The 15069-nt window shown below is 40.9% G+C and overlaps 1 protein-coding gene across 2 annotated transcripts; it reads right to left on the reverse strand.

Moving 5' to 3' along the window:
- Nucleotides 1–1336: 1336 nt before the first annotated feature.
- On the reverse strand, nucleotides 1337–11143 carry AFG2B (AFG2 AAA ATPase homolog B). Of its 2 annotated transcripts, XM_062000271.1 has the most exons (8): nucleotides 9772–11143; nucleotides 8543–8728; nucleotides 7158–7316; nucleotides 5364–5573; nucleotides 4737–4964; nucleotides 3885–4019; nucleotides 2433–2558; nucleotides 1337–1809 (listed from the first exon to the last, which is right to left on the reverse strand). In XM_062000271.1, exons 1-8 carry the CDS (start codon nucleotides 10864–10866, stop codon nucleotides 1657–1659), a joined length of 2292 nt encoding a protein of 763 aa, XP_061856255.1. In that variant the 5' UTR covers nucleotides 10867–11143; the 3' UTR covers nucleotides 1337–1656. The 2 variants fall into 2 exon arrangements, with proteins under 2 accessions (XP_061856255.1, XP_061856256.1); XM_062000272.1 differs by lacking the exons at nucleotides 1337–1809; nucleotides 2433–2558 and having other exon boundaries at nucleotides 3904–4015.
- Nucleotides 11144–15069: the final 3926 nt, after the last annotated feature.

Consider the following 15069-nt stretch of genomic DNA (forward strand, 5'->3'; position numbering starts at 1 on the left):
CCCTTGCTACATCACTCAACCTTGCTTCTCTATTTCCCCTTTGTCTTCTTTGTCCCCTTCTCCAGGCAGTTGCCTAAAGAAGAGCAAACCTTGGCCACTGCTTTTCCCAGCTTGGAAAGGTGTATATAGTGACCAAAACAAGAGCCCTCATTAGTGTCCCTTATCACTTCCCAATACACCCCTCTGAGAAAAAAAACATCTTCAGAGGCAGGCTGGAGGTGTGTGGTAGCAGCAGATGGCTCCTGTAAGTCTTTTTCTTCTCCCTCATGCCTGCTGGAAAGCAGTGAGAGGAAGAAGAGGCTGCCTTTACCGCACGCTGTGCTGGCTTGCTGTAGCAAAGATGGGACACAACAGGGCAGAATTAGCTGTTGGTCCTGCAGGACACCAAGTACAGAAGATAAGCAGTAGCATCTTTGACATGGAGGAGCTGACAGTATGTTGCTGTCCTAACAACTTTCAGGTCTGGCAGTTTTAAAGGAACACACTCCAACAATGGAAGGTAAGAGTTGCACTGCAGGTTTTCATACTTGGTTTCCATGACTGCTGCTGAGAAAACTTTCGGTGTTTAGGAAGTTCACCGGTGCTGGCATAATTGTGGCCAGCAATAAAGCATCAGGAGAGTCCTTCCTCAGGAAATTGTAATCAAAGCCACCAAGTTTAGGAAACTAGTTTATATGTGAACCCTTTCCTAAGTTACAGCAGCTTCTACTACCACCCATGGCCATTTTCAGTCACTAACTGCCTTTGGAACTTCCTTTTGTGACATACCTCACTGTGAAGTGCACTGCAGTGCAGTTCCCAGTGTCCCTGTTATGGGACCTCAGCTGAAACAAGACACTAGCTTTGATACTGAAGTATTTCATTCAGAAGCATTTTCATGGTGAAAAGGAAAAAAATAATTAAAACCTTCCTACTCTGGTAAATTAAAATACATATATATGTATCCTTTGATATATCTTTGTATTTTAGAAGACTACCTGCAAAAACATATTGACAAAGAACGGTTGTGTGGGAAAAAGAATCCTGAAGAAACTGCTAAAGCAAACTCCCTTAAGGAGAAATTATGATAGTTTGACTTGATTACAGACTTACTTAGTATGTGCTTACTCAATCCTGTTTGTACAGTAGGCAGTAACTGATCTAACAGTATTAAAAAAACCCAGATTCCCTGACAACCCATTCACTGACAACCTTTTTACTGCCACTGCATTTTGGAATGTGTTTGTAAGGAACCAATTTTCACCTTTTTTATAGTATGGGATTAATTTCCTCCTATTTGACATTTGGAAAGCTTTCCTATTTCTTAAATATTCACTGTCCTTTAGGACACCACACATTTAAAATTAAATACCCTTTATTACGTCAGTGTTTGTACTGAAAAGTTGGGAACCTACAGTAACATCAGGCTGTGCCACAGTGTTTTATCTAAGTATCTCAATTAGTTGTTTCATCAGATGGAAACCTAGCCAAGGCAAACAAGATTAATTTATTCTCCATTACTGAAGTCACAGACTTTTCACAAGTGAAATTTTACTGTATTTCATACACACTGAAAACTACAGTAAATAAAGCAGGAAAAAGCAGGAAAGATGTATTGTATTGCAAAGTCTTTGTAATATGTTTTAAAATACCTATCCAACATCACTGTGTCTTGATTCAAGAGGCTAATTTTTGATTGTAAAAATTTTCATAAAATTCCAAGTCTTTTATGCTTAAGGATGGTTTTACAGTCCTCAATGATTTTACAAAATGCTTGTGTTGTACAGCAGTTGCTTCAAGCCCATTCTCTTGCAATGCCAACAAAGCAGCCTTTAAAAGAAAAAGAAAAAACATGATAAGCACTTCAAGGTGTAAACTGCAAAGAAGTTCCTGAAAGTATTCTAAAGTATTTTACATGAAAAAAAAATTGTAAAGCATCTGAAAACAGCATTGTGTAATTGATGGTTATTTAACAACAGATAAGTGTCATGAGAGATTACTGTAAATTTTTCATTTGCTTTTTCATCTGGATTAGATGATATATCCTCCATCACTTACATATTTGGGTTTTCTTCCTAGTCTCTCTTGTACAATTTATCTCAAATACTTACAGATTTCTCAATTATTTTCTCTCTAGCATTGACAGTACATGCTAATTTCAGCTAAAAATGCTGCAGTTGCTTGCAGTACACAGAATACGATTCATGTAGATGAGAGCTTGGATTAGAAAGGGCCACAAGAAACAAAAGGTAGTACAGCTCCTTAACCTCCAGTAAACTACCACAGGAAGCCTTTGTTCTTATTTGTATGTTTATTTCAAGAATTAACCTTTGTTCAATTCAGTGAAAGAATCCCTACTACAGATGGCGTGGTAATATCTATGAGTTAGCTCTCTTTTTTCATTGAAGGGTTTCACTCAGATGATTTCAAAGATTAACACGAATACTTCTTACCTCCCTGCACAGATTTTCAAGATCAGCTCCAGAGAAGAGGTCTGTTAGCACTGCCACATCTTGTAAGGACACATCAGTATCTAATGGAATTTTTTCTGTGCAGATTTTCAAAATGGAAAGCCTTCCCTGTAAGTTGGTGCATTTGTACAAGAAAGCAAAAACAAACCAACCAACAGTTAATCCCTCTCCAAAGCAGTAACAATTTTTAAATTACAACTACAGAAAATCCAGAAGAGTACCAAATCCAAACCAATGTGTTTTTGGTGGAAGAGTGAATGAAATGCTATTAATATGTGGTTAATGAATAATGAATATCAATAAATATTAATAATTAATGAATGAATATTAATAAGGAAGTGATAATAAATGAATTTGGTTAATGGATAATTAATAATTGATAAGTGGTTAATTAATAAAATGCTATTAATATCTGGAGTCCTGTGTCCAGTTCTGGGCTCCTCAGCTCAAGAGGGACAGGGAAGTGCTGGAGAGAGGCCAGCACAGGGCCATCAAGATGATCAGGGGTATAGAACATCTTTCATATGAGGAAAGACTGCGGGAACTGGGGCTGCTTAGTCTGGAGAAGAGGAGACTGAGGGGAGATCTTATCAACATTTATAAATATTTAAAGGGTGGGTGTCAGGAGGTTGGGACATCCCTCTTTTCTATAGTAGCTAGCAACAGGACAAGGAGTAATGGGATGAAGCTGGAACACAAAAAGTTCCACTTAAACATAAGAAAAAACTATTTCACCGTGAGGGTGAGGGAGCCCTGGCACAGGCTGCCCAGAGGGGTTGTGGAGTCTCCTTCTTTGGAGGTCTTCAAGACCCGCCTGGACACGTTCCTATGCGACCTGATCTAGGTGACCCTGCTTCTGCAGGGGGGCTGGACTAGATGATCTCTAAAGGTCCCTTCCAACCCCTACCATTCTATGATTCTATCATAATTCTATGAATATGTGGTTATCACATATATTAAAATCTGTTACAGTTACTTATTACTTTAGAAAAACACCATATTTTAGACTGAAGAGTCTGCTTTAGGGTAGCTCTATTTCAGGAAGCTCAAGATAAAGAGCTACACTACTGTTGGGAACAGGGCACAAGAATTATTTGAAGCAAGGTCAGACAACCTCTTACAGTATTTCTCAAACTGCGGCTTGACTTTGTAAATAGAGAATTAGTCCAGATTTTGTCTATTTTCTATATGTAATAGTGTTAACTATATATGCCACTTAAAGTGTTACTGGTCTTTAAACTACAAATGTAATTATTCCTTTTTAAACTTCTTCATTGTACTTCAAGTTTGATGACTGATCTTCAGCGAATCATCCATGAGTGGTTAGATATATTACTATTTACATATATATTTGCCCCCTTTGCTCTAGAAGTAAAGCATGCTGGCAATTAGTATCTTTCCATTAAAACCATGTATGGATTTGTAATACATCACCTTCAGATCTGGAGGTGGAATATAGATCACTTTGTCTAGCCTTCCAGGACGCAGTAAGGCATCATCCAACATATCGGGTCTGTTTGTTGCAGCAATTACCATGAAATCTTTATTCAAAGTTTCCTGAAACTCTAGCTGAGTAAGAGATGATATAAAAAAAAATACTGTAACATGATTCAGATAACTAATAACTTTAGATAATACCTAACAATTGACGAGAGAACAGGAAGGGTAAAAAGACGATGTATCTTTACATGTAGTTGATTTCCTTTCGGTATTAGTATTTTATTTTTCTTGAGGTAAAAAGCCCTTGGTGGAGGCCAGATGAGATGACAAGGGAGAAACACAGTATCTACCTTGATGCTAAATACAGACTTTTCTTTGACTTTTTTCTTTGACTTTTTCTTGTAGAAAACGTATGTATGAGAAAGCACTGCAAGTGAAGTAAGGGGAAACGCTTACAAAAACTAAGTTCAGGAAGGAACGTGTATAATAGTCAAAATAACACAAGTCTAAACATAAACATAACATAGTCTAAAAGATTATCTTAGTGTCAAGCAAGAGACTTTTTGTGACCGAAGGTGAACACAAACTAGTAATGCTTATTAGCCTGTGTGGGTATTTTGTTAAAAGAAACTAAACATCATTGAGGAACAGTGTTATGTAAAAGGTTGGCAGCCTACATACAGTATTTTCTAACACCTAGGAATTGTGACAGAGTAGAAGAGCATCTTGCATATTTTTAAGTGTGAGGGTTTTAAGTTTTAAAAGTGTGAATGCCAACAACTAACATTTTTGGAACAACTGGACAGCATTTATCATTCTTCCTATAAAGAAATGGAACATAAATACCTGTCTTTCCGTGTCACTTTGTTCTTGACATTGACCCTCAAGCTGTAGTTTGCCTCCTCTTCTTTCTGTGACTTTCAGCCCAATACCATCCAACTCATTGAGAAGAACAGAAAGAACCCGCTCTGAGACACCATGGCTGGTTTTGCTATGGGACCGAGATCCCAAGATTGAATCAATCTCATCTAGGAATATTATTGCTGGAGTATTTGCTCTTGCTTGGCGAAAAACCTGGTTTTAAAATGTTAACAAAGTAAAAAATGAATGCATACATTCTATCAGGTAAGGTGAAAACATCTATTTACATATGCTCTGTATTTTACTTAACTTTAAAGATTCATTCATAAAGATTCACAAGAGCTGTTCTGGCTTCCTTTTACTACTGACAAATTCTGCTGCTTATTTAAATTCTTAAATGAACTGAAAACAAAAGGGTAGAAACCAGCTTAAAATTGGTATCATTTTAGGGCTATATTTTCAGTTTTATATACATGTGAATCTGTACACCATTTATATTTAAAAATCAGATGAGAGTTTTAACTATCTTATCAAGAAGAAAATGTTTGCAATTAGTTAGGCCTGAATTGAGCAAAGGTAAACTACAGATCTTACACAACTTAAAAACGGTACCTGAGACAGAATCTTCTCTGAATCTCCAACGTAAGGTGAGAAAAGGTCAGCACCACTTACAGAGAGAAAGGAACAGTGACAGCTGGTGGCCACAGCCTTTGCCAGTGTGGTTTTGGCACAGCCTGATGGCCCATAGAGAAGAATACCCTTTGGATGAGACAGGCCCATTCTAGCAAATGCCTGAGGAAATTTCATAGGCCACACAGTACTCTGTCAATACATAAAAAAGGGATGAACTTCTTAGTAACAAAATTAGAGTTCATAGACAATCAATAAAATGGCTGAGCACATTATTTCCTCTCCTTGGAACAAACAATTTAAAATCAGGGAATGCCAATATGGTTTTCCTTCATAAAATGTCTCCCTTCCTAAAGAATTTCTGTCTGAAACAAAACAAAAGGCAATCCTTCAGAGATGATTCTCATCTCTGGCTACAGCTTCAGAAATGGACAAATTATCTGCCTACAATTTAAGTGTTTTTCAGCTACTAAAAGCCATGCTCATTTTCCCATGATGGCACTCTTGGTGGTGACATCTTGTGACTTGAAGATTTGTAACTGACATTGTAATAACTCAATGTATTACAAACAAATGTTGTAAGTAAAATTTATGATCAGGTAACTTGCAAAAGAATTCATTTCCATAATGTAGCATACAGACTAACTCAGAGGACATGGTTATTCAAAAGGCAGTGTGGCTTGGATGCGTGGACAGTGAGGTGGATTGAGAGCTGGCTGAATGACAGAGCTCAGAGGGTGGTGATGAATGGCACAGAATCGAGTTGGAGGCTTGTGGCCAGTGGAGTTCCACAGGGATTGATTCTGGGGCCAGTCTTGTTCAACATCTTCATCAACGACCTGGATGAGGGCACAGAGTGTACCCTCACCAAGTTCCCTGATGGCACCAAACTGGGAGGACTGGCTGATTCCCCGAGGCTGTGCTGCCATTCAGCGGGATCTTGACTGGCTTGAGAGTTTGGCAGAGAGGAACCTCATGAGGTTCAACAAGGACAAGTGCAGAGTCCTGCATCTGGGAAGAACAACCCCATGCACCAGTACAGACTGGGGGTCAAAGTGCTGAAGAGCAGCTCTGCAGAGAGAGACCTGGGAGTCCTGATTGATAATAAACTAAATATGAGCCAGCAATGTGCCCTCCTGGCCAAGAAGGCCAATGGCATCCTGGGATGCATCAAGAATAGTGTGGCCAGCAGGTTGAGGGAGGTTCTTCTCCCCCTCTACTCTGCCCTGGTGAGGCCTCATCTGGAGTCCTGTGTCCAGTTCTGGGCTCCTCAGCTCAAGAGGGACAGGGAACTTCTGGAGAGAGTCCAGCACAGGGCCACCAAGATGATCAGGGTATAGAACATCTTTCATATGAGGAAAGACTGTGGGAACTGGGGCTGTTTAGTCTGGAGGAGATTGAGGGGTGATCTTATCAACATTTATAAATATTTAAAGGGTGGGTGTCAGGAGGTTGGGACATCCCTCTTTTCTATAGTAGCTAGCAACAGGACAAGGAGTAATGGGATGAAGCTGGAACACAAAAAGTTCCACTTAAACATAAGAAAAAACTGTTTCACTGTTCAGGTGAGGGGGCACAGGCTGCCCAGAGGGGTTGTGGAGTCTCCTTCCTTGGAGGTCTTCAAGACCTGCCTGGACATGTTTCTATGTGACCTTATCTAGGTGACCCTGCTTCTGCAGGGGGGTTGGACTAGATGATCTCTAAAGGTCCCTTCCAACCTCTACCATTCTAGGATTCTAAAACTAGCTGTTCCTTGAAATCCACTTTATACGTTACCTGCTTTAACTTTAATTTCACATCTTCAAGACCACCAATTTGCTCCCAAGTGACAGCTTTACACTCTGTTAGTCCAATTGCACTTCGGAAAGAGGATGGTTGAATTTTTTTAAAAGCTTCTTGGAAATCTGCCATGTTAATCACCGTTTCAGTTGAATCCTGGAGAAACCCAAATAAAGAATATTAACAATACTTTTCACGTAAAAACTTACAATGCTGCATTAGTCTGCAAAAAAATTCACAGAAGGCCAAATGCAACTAAAAGAAGCAAATTCCTGCCCTAACAAGCTTAAGTAACTGCAGACACAAAGATGTAACACAAATTAGAATACATCTCTTCGATGTCAAGTTTTTACACAGGGAAAAATGATTTTAACAGAACTGAATGTCTTGGAGAAAAATACTGTTTTTCCCTAACTTATAGCTCCACTACAAAGTCATCTGCTAAATCAAATGGTTGCTAGCTTCAGAGTTATATACACCAAAACCTAGAATCTCTTGAATACAAATAGAAATGTTCTAAAATCCATTTTCACGGCACACTGGAGAAAGTAAGGTCCTTTGTCTCAAATATGTTATAAAATACCATTATTAAACTATGGATGCAGTAAGAGAACTCAGATGTATTTTACAAAGCTGCTTGCAGTTCTCAAGGCAAACAGACCATCTACTTATTCATTATTTTGCTCACAGTATTCAATACTTGTATCTAGGAATATAATGAGGGGGTTTTTTTCTGCCCCTGAGGAAAGACCATGAGGGTTCTACCATTCTCCCCAGATCTTCTGACCCTGGAAATTTTGGAAATATGGCTTTAAATTTCCACAGTCACTCCACATGAAATACCACTGTAAGCACGGATCAGGATAGGAAGAGTATTAAGAAAAACTTATCATAGATATGGGATTAGAGAATTGCTAAGGAGTTAAATGTCTGCACACCAGGCAGTTGTATATCCTGTGTCTAGATTATATCCAGCCACACCACTCAAATGATCATGACTAGCAGTTATATATTCATGTCTCAACCTAAACTTTAATGTGCAACTGTTATTAAGAAGTAGAATTCCGAATTGTTGATAGCTTCAAAAGAAAGCATTGGTGGATATTATAGTTTAGTTTGCCAAAAAAGACTGAAGTCTCTGCTTTGCACAATCCTAAAAAGGATGAGGATAAAAATGTCAGTCAAAGCTTTTCACCCAGAAGCAGTCTTTTCAGTTGAGAACTGAAATGATTACTGAAATAGCATTTTTGTTTGTAACACACTTGGTGCTTTTCAGTACAAGTTCTTCAACTTATTGAGCTTTTCAAGTAAACCTGAGTATTAAGGGGAAGGAGGTTGTACATATCTTAATGACATTCTTCTTGACTAATTTGCAACCATACCAAAGAGCTGTGGAACACAGCCTGCATAGCAGCTTCTCTGCAGAGTGCTGTAAGGTCAGCTCCAACATACCCAGTTGTCATTTCTGCCAGCTTAATCAAATCAATGTCTGTAGAAATCGGCATATTAGATGTGAGCAACTGCAGGATGGATCTTCTTTGTGTAAGTGTTGGGGTTCCAATAATAACCTAAACCAAAGATAATAAACAAGTATGTTAAGTAGACATTTTGCTATATTCCTCTTATTTCATAGACCTAGGCAACCAACTTCATCTCTGCTTTATTCTTCTTACTGAAGATTTATACATCCTTATACTGCAACTAAAGAGTTTTGAAATGAACTTATTTCTAGCAGGATACAAATGACAAACATTTTAAGTATCCTTCAAATACACATACTTCCCAAGTGAACAGTGTGTGCATACACAGCTGTTCATAAGACCCTGTCCACCAAGTCCTATTTTATGGTAATTTCAACATAAGACGCAAAACTAAAGGAATAATTTCCTTGCCTCACAAGGACTGAATTAGATTAACCTGTCAGAAAGAATCCATTAGATGAACATTCATATATAATTAAAAACCATGTAAAACACAGCCATAAAATACCTCTCAACAATCTACAAATCCTGGAAAAAAAAGAAACTGGGAAAAGCATTGAAGAACTTGACTAAACTGAATGACCCAGGAGTGCATTTAGCCAGCAAAACAAACAATGCAAAGAAAAAGTATTGTGCACTGCATAACTGACTGCACACGTTCTTTCTTCACTTGATCATTAGACTAGCAGTTTTCCAGAGTATACCTAGTCCCTGTTACTGAAATCTGAACACGAGTTTTTGACACAACAGGTTGTTAGTTCTCTGTCACAGTAAAAGTTAAAGGACAGATGCGTAAATCTTCAACCTGGGATTGAGTTGAGAAAAATCTTAGTCTGTAATGCTAAGCGTCTGAAAGCAAGAGAAAACTCTCAAGAACAGGTCCATGTCTTTCTAATAAAGAAGCATAAAGACTCTCCTTGTCCATTTTCAATGATCTGGAGCTCCCCACCTTACCCCAGCTGTATCAAACTAAAGAAGGAGATGGGACACATCTCTGCCTGTAGAAGTCCACTATGAAACATGACTCATAGACATTAAAAACAAACAATTAAAATTACTTTAACTGTCCCTTGCTCCCTCTCAGGAAAGGATGAAAAAAGGACAGCATATGAGTAACAGGGTTTGCTTACCTCTCTGTCCAATCTGCCAGGTCTTCTCAGTGCAGGGTCTAAGGCATCAGGCCTGTTTGTGGCTGCTATGACGACCATCTTACCCTCACTACCTACACCATCCAGTAGTGTCAGCAACTGAGCAACAATACGATCTTCAGGAGCATTGCTGGAACTTCCTCGCTTTGGGCATAAAGAGTCAACTTCATCAATGAAGAGAATGGTTGGGCCTTCGCATGACATTTCTCTGCCCTTTTCAAAGACGCTTCGCAAATTCTCTTCACCTTCTCCAGGTCTTGAACCGTAGAGAGCTGGGCCACTGATGCAAATCAGATATGCACCCACTTCTTTTGCTACTGCCTTTACCATAAGAGTTTTCCCTACACCTGGGGGCCCTATTAACAGCACTCCATTAGGGACAGAAAGCCCTAGCTTCTTAAAAGTTTTTGGAAAGCGGAAAGGCAGCTCAATGATTTCTTTCAAAGACTTTCCTACATCATCTAGCCCCGCAACTGAAGTTTTTGCAGCACCTTCCGATAAATGTCTGTACCATTCAAAAGTGACCACCTCTTTAATTTTTATGCTTGTTTGGGGGGTTATCAGTCCAGCTTCATCCATCAAAGAGTCTACAGACAGTATTTCAATATACACCACAGGATTTTCAAGATTTGGGGCAACAGTAACAACATAATCAAGTGAAACGTAAACATTTCTTAGCAGTTCTCTGATAGTCTCCTGCAACACTACTCTGGGAGTCGACTTTTTCAGGGCAGAGCTCTTAAGAACCACTTTCACAGCTGCTTTTTTTAACCGGCGATAGGTCAGAAGCTTCAGCTGGCCGACATTCAGCGTGAGGCCCTTCAAGTCCCTCCCTGTTACACCCGCGGTTCTACAGGTCAGATCAACCTGCAGGTACCCATCGGCCAAATCGTGCCTGGGCCACGCCGTGCACAAACAACAGCCGGTAGGCAGAGAAATCTTCAGCGGGGCACCGATCCTGGCTCCCAAAGAGGAGAGGGTGGCAGGTCCCATCCTGCACCTTTGTGTGCCTTCATCTCCCGGGTCCAGGGGAAGCAGCTTTAAGGTTGGCGCCTCCATCGCGGACTCGTGCAGCATTCCCTCCGCGAGAGAGGTCAACAACCCTCCTGCTCTGTGCTGGCCCCCACCAGCTCCTTACTCACTCCGCCTCTCCCTGCCGCGAGCCTCCCGCTCGGCCAAAGCCAGGCCGGCGAGGTGGCCAGTGGCTGCGCGCCGCCCCCGCGCCCAACTCGCCACAGAGCTCCCGCACAACCGCCACACCGCGCTGACAGCAGCCGCGCCTCCCGCGCATGCGCCACGGCCGCGCACGCGCACGAGGCGAGAGAGCGCGCAGCGGGGCGGGGCACCGCCGCCCCTCCCCTCACGCGCCCGCCCTCCCTCACGCGCCCGCCTCCCCTCACGCGCCCGCCTCCCCTCACGCGCCCACCTCCCCTCACGCCCCCGCCTCCCCTCACGCGCCCGCCCTCCCTCACGCCCCCGCCTCCCCTCACGCGCCCGCCCTCCCTCACGCGCCCGCCTCCCCTCACGCGCCCGCCTCCCCTCACGCGCCCGCCTCGCCTCACGCCCCCGCCTCGCCTCACGCGCCCGCCTCGCCTCACGCGCCCGCCTCGCCTCACGCGCCCGCCTCCCCTCACGCGCCCGCCCTCCCTCACGCGCCCGCCTCCCCTCACGCACCCGCCTCACCTCACGCGCCCGCCCCCTCCAGCGCCGAGGGCGTTCGGGTTGGGGTTTTTGTGGAACCGCTGTGGGTGAGGCGTGCGCTGTGTCCTGGTGACAGCGTGCGCAGGTGTTAACGGTCTCTAGCCTTGTGCCCTTTTCCCACAGTCGAAATGGGTTGACCTCCTTACTCATTGCCATTCGGCTTATTCTCCCCAGAACTTCTCGCTCGCCTCCCCCATTTCATCTCTTCAGCACCTCCCGCTTGTCGAGTTGGCACTTTTTAAACATATTCCTAGAAGTTTGGCTTCCCCTTTTCAGTGTTCCCTGTCAGTTCCCTTATCTCAGGGTAGCACCTTTTGCAAGAGCGATTGGGATTGAGTCAAGTGTAGGTTCTGATTAAGAAAAACAAGCAGGGAGCCCCACAACTGACTTGAGAAGCTGCTGCTAAAAGTAATGAGGACACATATTTCTTCCAACAATTGGTAAAACTGTAGTAATATCTTGCTCTGAGAAATAATTAGTCAGCATTTAGGAAAAATTAATTGTATAACTTTTTGGCCCAGTGCGTTCTTAGATTTCTGCTGCTTTCTTAAATTGTGCCTTGAATTACACAGTACTTTTATAAAAAACTTCCAGGAGATCTGTCAGTATTGTGGGATACAAGACAAAATCATTATCTATAAAATTTCTAAATACATGAAGGAAAAGATGGTTACCAGGAGGAGTGTACCAAGGGGAAATCCTGCTTGACCAACCTGATAGCCTTCTGTGGTGCCATGACTGGCTGCCTAGATGAGTGGAGAGCAATAGATGTCATACACCTTGACTTCAGCAAAGCCTTTGACACTGTGTCCCATAACATCCTCATAGGAAAGCTCAGGCAGTGTGGGTTGGATGAGTGGACAGTGAAGTGGATTGAGAACTGGCTGAATGACAGAGCCCAGAGAGTGGTTATCAATGGAGCCTAGAGGCCTGTGGCCATTGGGGTTCCACAAGGGTTGGTTGTGGGGCTGTTCTCATTCAACATCAACAACCTAGATGAAGGGATAGTTTACCCTCAGCAGGTTTGCTGATGACACCAAACTTGGAGGACTGGCTGATTCCCCAGAAGGCTGTGCTGCCATTCAGTGGGTTCTTGACCAGCTTGAGTGTTGGGCAGAGAAGAACCCCTTGAGGATCATGACCTGATCTAGGTGGACCTACTTTAGCAGGGGGGTCGAACCAGATGATCTCCAGGGTTCCTTTCCAACCCCTACCATTCTGTGATTCTGTGATTCTGTAATTTAGTATGTGTGTAATTGTCTTCTTGTAAGTAGCTTCATTGTAAATAAAGTTACACATACTGAGTACATCCAGACTTCATTTGAGACCACATACATACAAGAACTGGGATCTCAAATAGTTGACGTAGTTATGTTCATAGAAAATGAGGAAAGGATGGTTTACAGCACAACTAAGAACTCTCCAGCATGTATTTTGGAGGCCTCTGGAGAGGAAGCACAAGGCAATATTTTTGATGGTGTCCTGGTTAATCACATTCCATGCTGAACTATGGGCTGAACACAAAATGTTTTATTAAGCCATATGAACAAAAGCAGACAGTGTTAAAAGAGCCAGTTCAGCTAATTTTAGAAGCTGGGCAGGAACTCAGGAGAAAGTTGTAGGGCTGAGCAATGTGAAAACCAGCAAGCCTTCTTTTTATGAGTAATTGTGTATGTGTAATTGTAATTGTGCAAAAATGTTCTATTTCCTTTTAATTCATGACCAGTTTTTCTCCTTTCAGTGCTTATTTTCTGTTCCTTCTACTGGATATCTATTTTAAGTTTATTTTCATAGCACATTTTTATACTGCATATGTATGCAAATGCTTATATGGAATATGCAGACTTAGGTATTTAGTGTGCAACAGACTAATGTCTGTCCAGAGAATATACAGACAAAAGATTATAAGGATCTTTTATTCCAAGAAGAAGAATATATTTTCAAGCCAATGTCTTATAAACACATTATCTTGTTTTATTTCTTTCCATCAAAGGTTCTCATAAACACGAGTGCCCTCAAGTACAAACTCGATTAAACAAAAAACATGCTCTGTTTAAAATGGCAGATTTGTGTTTCAGAGTTCCAAACTGTAAGTGGTAGACTCTGCTTGATTTTAAAAAGTTATATTTAGCAGAGAAAAGTATGGAAAAGTACATAGTTGAAACGAGCTCTGTGGTTTATATTGACAGAGATTTGTTCTTTGTAACAGACTTATTGTAACATCTGGAAAATCTGATTTCTTACGTGAAGGAAAACACCTGCAAATCTAATCTTGAGTGACAAAAAAATTCCAAATAATAGTTGTTAGAATTATTGATTTGAGCTTCTGTTGGCCTTAGTGAGGACAACTTTAGGTCTTGCTGATTATTTTTTTAATGACAAATGCATGGAAGAGATGTTTTGCAAGTATACATTCCAACTTAAAGTTTATTTTGATACAGATTTGCATAAATGTAACTGGATAAATAGCACAGCAACAATCTCTTTTCCTTCCTGCCTTTTGTTTATCACAGTTCCATGATGACAGCTTCATTATATATTTCCTGTCCTTCCTTTTAATAAGAAAAGCATCAGTATGGCAAAGATGATGAGCTTGTTTGAGGTAGCACTATTTTTTTTCTTGGTGAGCTAGTTAACTGACACAAAATCTTTATTTTAGGCATTGCAGTGCTATGCAAATGCTTGTGCACTGCAAAGACTGACTTGAAATGGGCAGCTGGAGGGCTGTGACCTCTTTTGGTGGCAGTTCTAGCTTGTGTCATCACTTTGATTGTGCAAATGCAGAAAATGGTTTAGGGGAAAAACAAGACAAAGGCTCCAGCCTGCTTGGCAGGTATCTATCAGCAATAATTTCTGACATATGAATGTAATACCTCTTGCTTCACAAAAATACTAACACTAAAAATACTAAAGAAGTACTAATTCAAGAGGCACAGTAGTCTTACATAAGAATGGTTCATTTGACAGTGTAGGTGCACACTGCTAATATATCTGATTTTATTTGAATTATCTATAAATTAGTTACTAAACGTAAAACATATACAACAGTAACATGATTGGTGTCCAAAATAAAAACTGTGGTCTTGATTGGTGAGGCCATCTCAGTCAATTTTAAATTAAACTTCTTTGATTTTTAACTGTAGTCTGCTGTTGTAATACTGAATATTTTACTTTATGACACTAGTAGTTCAATTCTTGTTAGAAAAATGAAGTGGAGCCCAAAAACCTGCTAATATGACTTTCTGAGAGTGCACAGGATTGGCTTTTTCTCAAGCAAACTGTGGGATCAAGACCTTATTTATAAATGTCAATAGCAAACATTGCTCAGTGACATTGGAATGCATACATTTTAATAGCCATGCTCCTGAATAATTTACAGACCCCAAAATTAACGGTGACAAAACAACAAAAAAAGCTTCCTCCAAGAATGTAGTTTAACCTGTCAAAAAAAAAGAGTTTTAAACAGTTTTCTTACCATTCACTAGATGGCAGCTGATCTTCAAGAATGGCTGTTATTTCTCCTTTCAGATCCAATAATTTGAAGGGAGTAATTGCCAATTTTTGGAGAAATCAAATATT

The sequence above is a fragment of the Colius striatus genome, chromosome 7, assembly GCF_028858725.1.
Source record: "Colius striatus isolate bColStr4 chromosome 7, bColStr4.1.hap1, whole genome shotgun sequence".
NCBI classification, from domain to species: Eukaryota; Metazoa; Chordata; class Aves; order Coliiformes; family Coliidae; genus Colius; species Colius striatus.

Excerpts from the sequence above, each read along its gene's own strand:
- AFG2B (XM_062000271.1), bottom strand. The coding sequence starts at position 10,866 with ATGCTGCACGAGTCCGCGATGGAGGCGCCAACCTTAAAGCTGCTTCCC. Across the intron at positions 4,965-5,363 it reads CAGAGAAGATTCTGTCTCAG|GTTTTTCGCCAAGCAAGAGC; the intron begins GTACCGTTTTTA and ends TTTTAAAACCAG. Across the intron at positions 1,810-2,432 it reads TTGAAAATCTGTGCAGGGAG|GCTGCTTTGTTGGCATTGCA; the intron begins GTAAGAAGTATT and ends TTTCTTTTAAAG.